A 14,634-nucleotide genomic window follows, 5' to 3' on the forward strand; every position below is an offset into this window, starting at 1 on the left:
GTTCTCAGCAAGATAGTTAACAAGAAGTTACTATATGTTTCAAAACAGCTAGAACAGAAAATTTGGAATGTTCTTAACACACAGAAGCCACAAATGTCTGGAGTGACAGATATTCCAAATATTTCAGTATGCAATGATTTGATCATTACACATTGTATGCATGTTAACAAAATATCACATGTACCCCCATAAATAGGTACAACTATTACGTATCAATTTTTAAAAAGTAAAGTTCTCACTTTCCTCATCTTTAAAATTAAAGGAACTGGTCTGCATAATTTCCAAGGCAACGCACAGCTCTGTAAATCTGTGAATCTAAAATTTAAAAATGACCCCTGCATCCATTAGCTGGAGAAAAATGCCATACTGCAGAACGTAGGAGCTTCTCTTGCTGATATAACTTCAACCGAGGGTGCAGGCAGGCATGAGGCACACTGTGTCCTTAGCATTGCTGTGTCCTTAGCCTTGGCATTTGGGCACCTAATAATGCATGCCAATGTGTATAACATCGTTTCTGGATTTTATAAAAGCAGATAATTATTGTAATAAGAAGTTAGCAAAAAAGATAATTACTGTAGTAAGAGGTTAAATCAATTTAAATATTCAAACTAAATTAAAATATTTAAAGCTTTATTGCAACTTAATATCTCTTTTATTCGAGTGGAAAAGGACAATCAGTAAGGTCCTATGGAACAGATACTATGCTTAATGCATTTTAAATCATGAGGAAGACCATACAGAAGAAGCCCAGAGGTATGCTGGTCGTTTGCAGTGTTCAACTGTGACTAATTCCTTACAAAGTTCAAGAGTCATGTTAGTTCTGCAATGTAACTCCTAGGAAGAAAACCTCCTGGATTTGAAGAAGTGCTAGATTGTTTGGTGGGAGCTTAATATACATTATCACATTTCAGTATTTCTGGTTCCACCCCAACTTTTCTATTCAACTCAAATTTAAAAAATCTGGACCAAAACAGTTGTTTCCCTTCACAAGGTAACTACCTAGCCATGCATTTGAAAAGAACATGAGAGAGAAAAAAAAAGAGCCCAAGAAGTAGGATTATCACGCTTTAAAATGTCAAGGAAATGGATGAGTTATGACATGTACGAGTCATTAAATGTATTTTAAAAGTCTACCAGCTCTCGATTGACCGACAGAAGAAAGAGAAACTAAATCTATCAGAAATGATTAGAATTTCAAAGTATTTAACATGCTTAGTAACAACTCCAGCCCATTTAACCCCCTAGAAAGAAGTAAGCAAGATAATGAATGATGATGTGGGTTGAAAGGAGGCTCCTCAAAGTTATTATATAGGGAAGTAAAAGTCACTTGACTCACTGTGATCTATAAAAATTAAGTCATGAAAGAAGGCTGTGTAAACTCTAGGAACCTGTGAAAAGTTGATCTGCCTGGGGAAATTCCAGTCTCTTGCTACCTGGAGGAATTTGCTCTGCTTACTGGATACGCAGCATAATGCTTAACATTAAAACAAACACTGAATGGTTTCCAGAAATAGGGAGGTTGTGCAGGCACTTAAGAGAACCAATACAAAGTTTTCTGAATACTAAAGTGTAGCAACAAGTCAAATCAGAGAGGAGGGCCCCTTTCCAGGTCTATTTATGATCCATCCTTTTATTTGACGTCATGACCTGTCCCTTCACAGAGATTTATCACTTTACTCAAAAGTGAGTAAAAAAGTGACTGTTTCTAAAATTGTCAGGGCATAAAAAATAGGTTTCTTGAAATACAATCGATTCCATCCTCCATCCTGAAAAAAACTAAACTTCCTGTCAAAACATGGTGATGCCTAGAGAGCAGGAAAGTGCCCATTAGGGACATGGCATGAAACCAGCCAGGACATCAGGGGCTAACTTTCAGGCCCACTCACATCAGGCCACCTATCTCACTGAGTTACTCATTTATCCTCCTCTGTATCCTAATTGGCCCAAGGAAGCCACCACGAGATTCCAGAGGAGAACTCCAGTGAGAACTTCACGCATTCATCACGCACACTGAGAGCAGATTATTTCTTTTTCTTCTTTTTTTTTGAGACAGAGTTTCACTCTGTCGCCTAGGCTAGAGTGCAGTGGCACGGTCTCAGCTCACTGCAACCTCCGCCTCCCGGGTTCAAGAGATCCTTCCGCCTCAGCCTCTCAACTAGCTGGGATTACAGACACAGACCACCAAGCCTGGCTAGCTTTTGTATTTTTTGTAGAGATGGGGCTTCGCCGTGTTGCTCAGGCTGGTCTCGAACTCCTGGGCTTGAGGGATCTAACTGCCTTAGCCTCCCGAAGTGCTAGGATTTGACATGAGCCTCTGCGCCCAGCCAGCATTTCTTAAAACCATTTTATCACAGAGACAAAAGTCCAGGGTCTGGCACTGGAATGTGGTGAGCGAAGATTATTTCTAAAAATCTTTCAAGGCCGGGCACGGTGGCTCACGCCTGTAATCCCAGCACTTTGGGAGGCTGAGGCGGGTGGATCACGAGGTTAGGAGATTGAGACCATCCTGGCTAACATGGTGAAACCCTGTCTCTACTAAAAAATACAAAAAATTAGCCGGGCGTGGTGTCGGGCACCTGTAGTCCCAGCTTCTTGGGAGGCTGAGGCAGGAGAATGGTGTGAACCCGGGAACCAGAGCTTACAGTGAGCCGAGACTGTGCCACAGCACTCCAGCCTAGGTGACAGAGCAAGACTCCGTCTCAAAAAAAAAAAAAAAAAGTTTCAATAATCTCCACCTGCCCAGAAATGTACAGACATTCTGCAATACCTGCTTTTGCTAATATTTTACACATTCCATCCTTTGACATTCTTAATTTTGGATCCAGAGTGGGGCATATGCAGCAGGTGAAGGCTGTTTTGGTGCTCTCCCTCATGCAGGACATGGAATATCATGCTGCTTGGTATGAACTAAGAGAACTAGAAGATTGCAGATAGGATGATAACCTGTCCGAATAATCACCAGCCAACTCTGAGGTGGGTTTCCAAAGTTTCCTTTGACATTTACAGAGGAAATGTAGACATTCTGGTACCAATGTGTAGAATCAGCAATTTCAACACCACCTACGAATTTCCTGCCTTTTCCCATTCTTGCAAATGGCTTAATTAAGAATTAAAAAGGTAAACGTATTTAGGATAGCTAACCTGTATCGCCCACAGTAATATGCAGTTAATTATTTTTATTGAAAAATGTGCTAGATCATCGCAAGTTGCACAAGTAGCATTATCATTTAGACTTGCCTCAACTATACAGAAATATTCATCAACTATCCAGAAACCATCAACTATCCAACATTTATTACATTTTAAGGTAGTTTTTACATACAGTAAATTTCTTCTGGTACTGTGATCTTTGACGAAAAGATAGCAAGTTTCTTATCAATATGTATTATAAAATTAGAGATTTATTTCAATGACTAGGAATTTTGCCTCCAGGCTTAGCCAAGAGAAGCAGCTGCACCATTTACGAAAACTCTCTAAAAGACAGCATCTAAAATAAAACATACTCCCAAATATCTCCCTCATTTTAAAGTCACACAATGTGGAAATTTTGTAGAGATAACACTATATTGTTTCTTGAAAGCCTTGGTCTATACCAAAGTAACAGTAGACTCAACCACCGGAAATATTACAGCACAATGACATGGTAAAAAATATGCTAGAAATGCAAGACAAAATGTTATAACGCTTCAAAATCTACACAGTAAATATACTTAAGAGTCCTTTTCTATAATGCATAGTTCGGGAAGCAATTATTTTCCAAGACTGCATTTGGTGTTAGGGACAAATACTTCGGAAAGATGAGATGACAGCAAAAAGAGCATCAAAGCTAGTTATTAAACATTTCCAGGTATGCCATAAATGGACGTTGTCCTTGTGTTAAATGCCATGCTGATCAAAAAATGACTGTTCACAACCCAATTAATCTCCTAGGGGAAAGGCTTGTATATTACAGATATCTGGTTCATCAATCAGGTACTTCCATGGACACTTTCATTTAAACCTAACTATGAACCTACGAGCTGGACATTTTTATCCTCAAACTCACTGATAAGGAATAGGCTTAGAGAGGAGTCTAAGTCCTCCAGGACAAAAAACTAGTAAACTGCAGAGGATGGCTCTTTGGGTCCCCAAAGAAGCCTTCTTTCGCCTTCAGGCCAGTGCTGCAAGGCACCAAATGAAGTTATCATCTCTAAACTTTTCAACAAAACTCACATCACAGGAAGCATTAAACTGCTTTTTGACTTAACACATACTTTTTAATTGTACGAATATACACACACACATAAATACACATTCCCATTATGGGTGCACAAAGTGATATCACAGTATACACTATGATATACACATAATGTTATTACACCTAACACTGGTATCACATCCTTTCATCTGAAACAGTGAAATAACACTATTTCACACGGGAGGGCAAGTGAGATAATGCCTCCACAATGGGACAGCCATAAACATTAAGTGACATAAACAAAACATTCCTCAAATTGTGAAGTGCTACAGAAACATGAGCTATGCTGCAAGCCATGTACAGTTTCTGTTTACAAACATATCGGTGTCAACCTTGTGCACTGTCTATCCAACTTTTCAAAACATCCCTGAAAACAGGTGACATTTTAAGCTATATATTGGTTTATTCTCAATAAAACCACATTAAGAGAGAGCATTACTATACATGAGAGAAGAAAGCTGATAGAATCCGATCAGAAACCAAGTCAATGAAAAGAATGCTGCTTGGTTTTCTTATCCATTACAATATTATGTTTTATTTTTATTTTTTTTGAGACAAGGTCTCGTTCTGTTGCCCAGGCTGTAGAGCAGTGGCAGAAACATAGTAATCTCAAACTACCGGGCTCAAGCAATCCTCCCACCTTAGCCTCCTGTGTTGTTATGTTTTAAAATAAAGGGCTGGTTAATACACTGGATACTCGAGTTATTTTTAGGGTAAAAAAGGGACATCAACTAACATTAATCTCAAAAAATGTCTGTATATTAAAAACATCTTCTGTAAAAGACACTCAAACTAAAGTTCCCCCAAATGAAAAGAATTTGGATATGCCTTTGTTGTTCAATAAAAGGAATTTTTAATCACAAGGGATTACTACACTACTTCTGTGAAGTATATGTCCACTGAGAGGACACAGAGGAAAGTCCAGAGAGCTTGAGATGAAAGAACGCTCTCTTCTTCAACAGCATATGCAGTAGGTGTTAGAATTACTGCTTTTGTCTGGGTGGGCCCCTCCTCCCTCTGTTTACATTACAAACTGTGTCAGCAAGACACTCAGATAGTCCCTGAAACTTTCCAAGTAACGGGTGTAATGTTATATACACAGTAGACCTTGAGTACTTCGTAACACCAATGAGATTAGAAAACTGGCTCCTCAAGCTTGTAAAATGCAGAGTTTCACAGTTATTATGCACAAAGTGGCATACAAAGGGGGCACAAATGCTGGTAAATGTTGGTCCAACTTCCTCAGAATAATGCAGTTAAGTGGCTTGGAACCAAATCAAATAACCCAAAAGCGAATTTATAAGAAAATAACTAAGTTACTCACTAAATGACTGCTAATGACTGTCACAGACTAAACTGGTCAATTCTAACAATTCTGAAAATTTTTAACTGATTATAATTGATGACTATACGAATGAATTCTTGTCTACGGACAGCGCCAGACCAGGTGGAAAACGTATCATCACAAGGGTTTCCCCTGTATTTTTTCTAATAATTTAGTGGGTTAACATTTTTTGGAGTCATGTTACATTTTAGATTTAGTCGTGGCAGGATGTTTGGGAGTCACAGATAAAAGTACTCAACAACTTAATCTTGTAATAAGGTCTAAAGTATAGCTTATGAAATATGAGCACATTGTCAAATCAATCCCGAGTGGTATTCCCAAATCTAGGAAGACTTTCCATAGCGTTCCAACACCAAACTGCAACAGATTCTAGCTAATTTTTCATGTAAACTTAATAATGTAATGTCCTTCAGACCAAAGGAGTGGATATTTGAAACGCCAAAAAAGCTTGGTGGCAGCCAGACTGTAGACGCCCAAGTGAATGTTTTCCTTCAAGATAAGTAAGGCGGTGGCAGCTGCTGCCTAAACTTAACACCCCTGTCCATCTGAAATGCGTACAAAGTTGCTGAATGGAGCAGGCGGTTTTGTTATGGGACCAGTTTGGGTTTTGTTTTTTGAAGAAAAATCGTTTTGCTTAAAGGAAAACCAGCTTACTAACCATGTACTAATTTATGTATGTGCACAAAAATACACACATATGAAAATGTGAACTACTGTTCACTAGTTGGAACTTACTCTCCAAGAAAAGCTCTTTATTTCAGAATTTATATTCTCCAAATGTGTAGAAACTTGTTTTTCACTACATAGTCCTTGCAAGTTAGACTAGCCCTTTTAAGCAAGGTACACATAAGTTTTAGTTTATTCGATTTGTTTTCTAATTACATTTGAAAGTTCAAACCTAATGAGTTTGATCTTTTTTGAGTTTAACTGTATGAATCCCTTTGTCCTCTATATCTGAACTGCAAAGTGATTTCAGTTTTTGATAATACAACTGAATAGTTATCAAACTTTAGGAAATATATTTTTGTCAATCTTCATGCATCAAGTGGTCCAAGTTCAGCATGGAATTGTGCTGCCGAACAAAGCCTACAACTGTCACGATGGTAACTTGTTGGGGTGGGGGTTAAAGGCTACTATAATATCAAAACTCTGACAAAATTTGTACCATTGTGTAATATATGGTATAGGTTCCGACCAAGGCAAAGCACTTAGCTGTTTCCCAACAGAAGAGTTTGAGATAATGAAAGAAAGGAGATACATGGAAAGAAAGAGAAGAAGAAGAATAAATTTTCATTAAGCATCTGATTGTATCTTCAAAATGATGACAACCAATGATGGAGGAGCGACAACGTTTACTTGAAAGACGAAACGTATTTCTGAACACAAAGCAACAAAAGACAATACAATTCTAGAGTAATACTCAGACACCCACTTTTCTAAATCACCATTCACAAGTGAAATCCAAACAAAAAGTCCCCTAGACATTTACTAATCCCATCCTCAAATTGGCAGTCACACAAAATTCAGGAGAAAAAATATCCAATTCAAAATATAAGGAGCTTGTTCTTTAAGAGAAAGCACTCACTGGCTAGTGATTACTAGTAAAAGAAACCGAACTGATTAAACTTTTCATCCCACTCTACGAAAGCTGCAGAGTCATCATATGCCTGGTCGGATGGAGTGTGCAGCTGTCTCTCTGCACTCCATTTCACTGAAAGGGAGCGATCAGGAACAGAGAAACAGGAAGGCCAGAATCTGTTCTAAGGCGTCTATTTCCACAGCTGGAGACAGGGTACTTACTATTCTATATACAGCATCTCCGGCTTGGACACTCAAGTGGACAGTGTTAAATTGCACGGCATGCCATCTGACCATTAATGAGTCCCCATCAGTTTCCCCTAGCCTTGGGCCATAACCCAGTTGTTTTAAAAACACATCTCTTAGTATCTTAGTAGTGTCACTTGTGGGACAGTAATGTTGCTATGCCACAAGTGACACTACTCTCGTTCAGTATTACTTAATGGACAAAAAAACAAAAAAAAATAAAACAAATACCCATGCAATTAGATAACAAGTCGACTGACTGTACCCCATCAGCAATAAAGGGCCAGGACAGATATAACATATTTTCCCAAACTTGTAATCCCTACTTTACACTTTAAGAGACGAAACTCAGGCTCTTCTGCAATATCTCACCTTTCCGATCACTGATGTATATGTTTAAAAGTATTGTCCAACAAGTTAGTATTTTGCAAGCAGTTTTTTAAACGTCTTCCACCATTCAACATGTTTGGGCACTTGACTGTGTTTTTGGGGCAGATTAAAGAATGAAATTTTTATTCCAAATTCTTCTATTCATAAAAATAAAAGCAGGGGGAAGGTATTCTGCTTGGATTTCAAACAGACAAAAGTTCCTGTTGACTTTGAGGACCATTCAGAAGACATTTGCCAGATAATGGTGGTTTTGCGGCACCAACTCGGACCACAAATTCATCGTGCCAGACTCGGTCAAACATTTCATGTATCCCAGCCTGTAAGCAGGGGAAACTCCGGAGAGCAGAGGTTGAGGTTTATTTTGGTTACGCCGCTAGAGTAAGCATCCAAAGTGAAATCAGTAAACATGCATGTAAACACTTCGTGAACTTAACGTGGCGTCGGCTCACCGTGGGAACTGGGCTTTGGCGCTTTTTCCTCGTGATTCTGGGGAACTTCTTCGGCCCCCGGGTTACAAGAATTCTAAAATGCTGCTGCCCTGCGTTTCTGACGCCTGCCTGATCTTAAATGCCACTGGCTCTGCGGAGTCCTCTCTGCGGGTTTTGTCCTGCGGTATTTCGTGTGAGCCATCCGGCCAGCCGAGGCGGTGCTCCGGGCGTCTCCTCCGATCTTCCGTTGGGCCTTCCCTCTTTCCCTTCGGGGCTGCGCTGGGTACGTAGGTGCTCCTCTCGCCGAATGCGGAGGTATACGGTCACCATATCCTGTCCCCTTTGTGCCCGTGAGCCAAAGTTGAGGTCCTGCCTGACCGTGAGCACCTGTGCTGTGGCTTTGCTGGCATATGGAAGTATCAAAACATCCTAGCTGTGCCTCGTAGCTTCCAGAAGCATCGGAACATGTCTGCGGGACCAGCGCCTGGGCTCTACCGCCCGCTGCGCCGCCTGGCTCGGGGCCGAGGAGCACAGCCTCACCTGGCGACTCGGCGCTGGAGGCACGGTGCTGTTCGCAGGCCGGGGCAGCCTCCTCCGGCAGTCACGGGCCCGGGCACCGCATCGCGCGGCGGCCGCACGTGCCGTGACCTGAGCCCCGGGTCCCGGCTGCCTCCGAGGAGCTCCGGGGGTTCCCTTCCCTCAGGCGAGGCTCGCGGCACCGCTCTGGGCTGCCTGGGCGAGGCCTCGTGAGGCGGTGGCGGAGGCCTGGTCCTCCGGGGTCCGGCGTGGCGCACGGAGGCCCATCGTCGGCGCCCTCGGGCGGCCCGCACCCGTCGGTGGCCCCGTCCGCGGCCTTGCGCTGCAGGGAGATCTGCACCGAGGAGCTGCACGTGGGGCGGGCGTCGATGCTGGTCAGGAGCTGCGGGATGAACATGGACGAGCTCCGCTTGAGCGCGCCCACGCCTCCCTGCAGGCCTCCGTCGCCATCCTCCCCTCCGTTCTGGGCGAAGGGGTGTGGGCTGCTCCTCCGTGGTAGGGTGTGGAATGCCATGAAGAAGTCGTCTTCTCTCTCCTGGTCTAGGATCTCTGATTCGGGGGCTGTGTTGCTGCGACCAGAGCCAAAATGAAACCGAAGCCGATGGGCCATGGTGACCAGGGGGGCCAGGAGGGCGAGGGAGAGCGGCAACAACAGGCCCGGCACTGCCAGAAGTCACAAACCAAAGACACAAACTCCAAGAAAAAGTGTCCCATCTGCCAAACTGTTAGCACTGCGGCACCAGGAGCGACAGATAGCAGAAATAACCCAAGTGGCAAGCGGCATTCCAGGCATGATTGGATAAGAGCAAAAAGCTCTCATCCACACTGTGACAGAGGGTAGGGTGGCCAGAACCACATGACCGCGCTCTCCCCCTCCAATGCCAGCTTCTGGACTTAGAGTTTTCCCCCACTCGCTCTTTTTTTTTAAACAGCAAGAGCCTGAAACAGCACCTTCCCAGCTGCTGCTTTTCCATCAGAAAGGAGTGGCCCCAGCAGGGCGCTCTCACAGCTGACTAAGGCAGCAAACACACTGCAAGCCACGCTGCTATAAATCTAAACCACATTACATTCGCAGGGCATTTCTTTCCCAGTGGAGCACAGCACTGGGACTCTGTCTAACCTGTGCAGGGACCTGGCATGTTTAACAGCACACATGGTATTTCCCCACCTCCCACCACACATGGAATAATGACAAGTAAAATATGGCTTGGCCACCGGGTAAACCCCTTCCCAAGCATCGGATACCATGTTTCTGTTATTTATGACATCACTACACTACCAGGATGGAATGCAAACTAATAAAACAGTACTATAAATACGATTACACACCCCACAGAGTTAGTGTCCATTTAATGCTAAATAATTAGACCAGGATCTACAAGTAACAAAATAGCTAAAGGGAGGGGAGGGGGCGCGACTTGCTACACACCCAGTTGGCCTCCTGCTATCACAGCATTTTTCATTTAAAAGGTGTATACGTGTGTGTAGCTCACACATGACTGGCAGACACCAAAGTACCAGAGAAAAGGAACCCAGCTGGAGAATACATTGTCTCCCATATGCCAGGTAGGAAAGAAAACATCAACGAAAAAACAAACAATAACAACAACAAAAAACAAAAGGAAAATGGAAGAAGGGAGTGCATGTGGATTTTTTTGTGTGTGTGTGTGGTAATAATTTAACTTAAATACCATACAGAAGAAATGCTGCCTAGAGCTGACTGCTTTCCAGTATGAAGTCAGCAATATTACCACAGTTGGGACACAAATATAGAATCTTGCCATGTTTGCAAAGGACCAAAAAAGATTTAAGAAATGAAAGGAAAGGTGCACAGTCGAAAAACTGTCCTCAGATTTGTAGTTAGCTTGGAAATATGCTGTATTTTAAACTCACTATTTTCTATGATCCAGAAACACCAATTATTTAACAAAGAGGCTTATTTAGAGGGGGTGAAAAAATAGGAGGGGAAAATACCAAGCTGCAAGAGTGAAAAAAAGTTTATTTTAAAATCTGCAAAGCATGACTTTGTTAACAGCTCTAGCATCCAGGGTGTGGTGGATTAACCCTGTGTTTACATACATCCAAATCTGTTTTCTTAAAGCATGTGTTTTAAATGCCAAAAATGACCTCTAGAGAGAAATGGAAGCTAGTCTGTGTAATGCTAGAACTTCCAAGTGCTACCAGAGCCACATATTGTCTCTGCTGGGTTAATAGCCAACAAAGAAAAATAAAACAGCAACACCAGCATTCTTTGCATAGTAACCACACTGCAGATGGCCTGGGGCAAAACTAGGCATCAATATTATAAAACACAATTTTTCAGATACAGCTTGTATTCACACAAGATTTCTTAAAAGTTTTGTATTCAAAGTCCCTTTTGATTTGGAAGCATAATTTCAGACCCAGGGCAAGATCACCTCAACTACAGTCGTTATTTCAGATACAGAAATGGGAAACAGTTTTTTAACAGTAAATTTCTCTTAATAGAAGAAAATAACGAACTAAAACACATCAAACAAGAGGCCGTTTTTCCTCAAATTTGACCCCTTCCTCATGTTAAAGGAAAGATATTATACTCAATAATTGGAGAATAAGGATTAGTCTACAGACACACCCATGTCTCCAGGAACGTACTGCTGTACTACTCAATACTGCTTAACTCACTTGGTCCTCACTGGGTGAGAGATGGAGAGACAAGAACTGCACCCTCAGCAGAATCTCTCATTCAGTCTCACAAGAAAGTACTTTTATGCATACAACAAAAGTGGTTTAGTTACACTGTAGGATTGTTCATCACCCAACATCCCTTACTTTAATGGAAAAGATACTAGGATGGTAGGCCAGAATCTGTTTTCTCTTTTGGAGAATAATACCAACCAAACTACCACTGGGCTGGGACTTAGGAGGCCAGCAGGTCAGCCCCTGGCATCTCCACTGACTGATGTGCTTATGTAAAGGCTCTAGACCTGGTTCTTCTCATCTATAAGAACAGGAGTTAAATGAGTTATTGTATGAGGCTCCTCTAGTTCAAATATTCGGTTAACGTCCAGCTATTAAAAAATCTGGAGTTTCAGCTGAATTCTGCAGAAAGGATTCTTAAGAATACCTTTGAACCAGTCAACATACCATACAAGCTTCAGGGAGGGTAAATCTGAGAATGACTGACTGCACTGAATTATAGCGTCACTTCTGAAGGTACCTTAGGGACGTAACACGGTAGTGCTCATTTTCATAGTTGGAACACCTGGTTCACAGCCACTTGATGTACACGTTTTAGTTAGTTAAGAAAGCAAAATGTGCTTCATAAAGCCCATTTCTAAAATGAAATCTGGCCAGGCATGGTGGCTCATGTCTGTAGTCCTAGTTATCCTGGAGGCCTGTTTGAGCCCAAGGGTTTGAGGTTACAGTGAGCTCTGACTGCACCACGGCACTCCAACCTGGGTGACAGAGGGGGACCCTCTCTCTAAAATAATAAAAATAAAAACAAAATGAAATCATATCAGTTATTTATGTATCGATCTTCATAAACATATTATATATGTATCAATCTACATATAAAATGTTACTTTATATCTGTTATATGCCTCAGGCATATCTTCGGTTCTGTAAAGGTACGTTCTAAGGTTCTCTCTTGAGAAAGCAACCATTTTTAAAATACAGCTTGACTTTACCTGCTAAACGTAGATTCACTTTTTGCTATACACGGTTAATTAGATTGTTATTTTACCAGAGAGAATTACCATAGATTTGCTACTGAATGCATCCCAATATTAGGGTCTGGCTTTCATTTAAAAACTGAGCAAAGTTTGTTTACATTCTTGATGGCCTCTTTAGAGAATCTGCCTACCGTTCTGTATTCCCAACATTAGAGCATGAGCATACGGGCTAATACTATCACCAGTGACTTTCGTTAACATTAACTGCAATAAAAATACACACACATACAAATACATTTTTTATCCTAGCAACATAGAAGTATTTGTTAGGATTTTGAATGTCAAACTAGCAGTGGGACAAAAACAGTCTTCTTTTTGGGCACATATACTGTCATAAGTACAACATAAACAAAAGTTCTAAAGATGCTGCTCTGAAAATCCAGTTAATACAAAATGAAGCAAAATTCAAATACAGGCATCCACTTACCAGTCTATTTTCGTCAAATACTTCAAATAGGAGTCTGTGATTAGATGGGTTTACCTATAAGGAACATAAATAGTATTTTTTAAATGAGCTGGAATCATTCGAACAGCGACGTACGGAACAGAAAGAATAAAATACTGCTTTACAATGAGCCCAGCTCAATTGTATAATGTGAACAATTATCCTACTGTTCTGGAAATTCTAGGTGTACTAAATCAAATTTCCTATCACTGATTTCTATATTATACTGCCCCGAATTTAGGCATAGCAAAGAAGAAAAGACTCTTAGCTGTTTTTCTAAAATAAGAAAGGATAGTTGTAAATAGCTTTAAAGAGTTCCTAACCTCTATACAAGGTATTCTCATGACTGTAGATCAAAAAATGTCTATTCCTGAGGATATTTCTTAGGCCTGATAGCAGTAATAGTAATGATAAAAATAATGAAGAAGATTGTAATAGCTTACAAGTGTGTGTGTGTCTGTGTAGAGAGAGAGAGAGAGAGACAGACAGACAGACAGACAGAGACAGGGTCTTGTTCTGTTGCCCAGGCTGGTCTGCAGTGGCATGATCATGGTTCACTGCAGCCTCAACCTTCCAGGCTCAATTGATCCTCCTGCCTCACTCTCCTGAGTAGCCTGGACTACCATGCCTGGCTAATTTTTGTATTTTTTTTGCAGAGATAAGGTTTCACCATGTTCCCCAGGCTGGTTTTGAACTCCTGGGCTCAAGCTATTTGCATGCCTTGGCCTCTCAAAGTGCTGGGATTACAGGCATGAGCCACTGTGCCCAGCCTGTGTGCTTATTTTTTAGGCACTGTCTTGTTACTGAATATCAACAATCTGATCTCCTTTAATCTTCACAACAATCCTATGGTGTATAACTATCACGCAATTTCATAAATGAGGAGCCGAGACCCTGAGGTTCAGTGAAGTAACTTGCCCATGAGCCCACAACTAATGTGTAGGGCAACCAGGATCTGCACTAGGTCTGTCCTGCCTGTCTCCAGAGCCTAGGCTGTGAACCATTAGACAGACCTGGAACTGTGGGGCAATGTCAGAGCTACTGGGCTTTCAATATCTTTTTGCTTCCTTTTCTTTACCAAAACCTCACCAAAATGGCCCATATCATCTTTCAAACTCAGGTATCATTTACTAAGCACCAACCATGTGTGTGACATAGAGCTACATGTTCTCATTTACATAATTGCATGCAAATCCTGGAAACAACCCTTCCAAGTAAGCATTCTCTCTCCTATGTGAGAGATAAAGGATCCCAGGGAGATTGAGAGTCCTCAGGTGGCCTTTCCAGGGTCACTAAGGCTCTAAATGGTAAAGCCAGAGAGGTGACCTAGGCCCTCGCTGCTTCATGGTGGAGAACCCATGAAATAACACTTGACCATACAAGCACAGATAGCTTAACTTGTGCTTCTGGTCCTGTGGTCTGCCTGCAGCCTAGCGACAGAACAAGCAGACGGAGTTTGCTCTCTGTTTAGAAGCTCTACAAAGGGTTGCACTGCTCACCAATGCGACCACAGGCTACAGGCAGGAGCTAGCACATGGTAGGCACCCAATAAAGATTTGTAAAATGAATAAATATAAAAGATGTTAAGAACCTGTAATCCCAGCACTTTGGGAGGCTGAGGCGGGTGGATCACGAGGTCAGGAGATCGAGACCATCCTGGCCAACGTGATGAAACCTCGTCTCTACTAAAAATACAAAAATTAGCCGGGCAT

The 14,634-nt window shown here is 41.7% G+C and overlaps 1 protein-coding gene across 9 annotated transcripts in view; it reads right to left on the minus strand.

The window, feature by feature from the left end:
• The window catches only part of NEDD4L (NEDD4 like E3 ubiquitin protein ligase), a 377,737-nt gene that overhangs the window by 144,294 nt on the left and 218,809 nt on the right, over positions 1-14,634 (minus strand). For all 9 annotated transcript variants that reach the window (XM_017890470.1, XM_017890463.1, XM_017890461.1 and 6 more), the window contains one exon: positions 12,905-12,958. In XM_017890470.1, the coding sequence (XP_017745959.1) occupies positions 12,905-12,958 (54 nt within the window). The remainder of the gene's footprint in view (positions 1-12,904; positions 12,959-14,634) is intronic.

Source organism: Rhinopithecus bieti, unplaced genomic scaffold (genome assembly GCF_001698545.2).
Source record: "Rhinopithecus bieti isolate Rb0 unplaced genomic scaffold, ASM169854v2 scaffold_17861, whole genome shotgun sequence".
Lineage (NCBI taxonomy): Eukaryota > Metazoa > Chordata > Mammalia > Primates > Cercopithecidae > Rhinopithecus > Rhinopithecus bieti.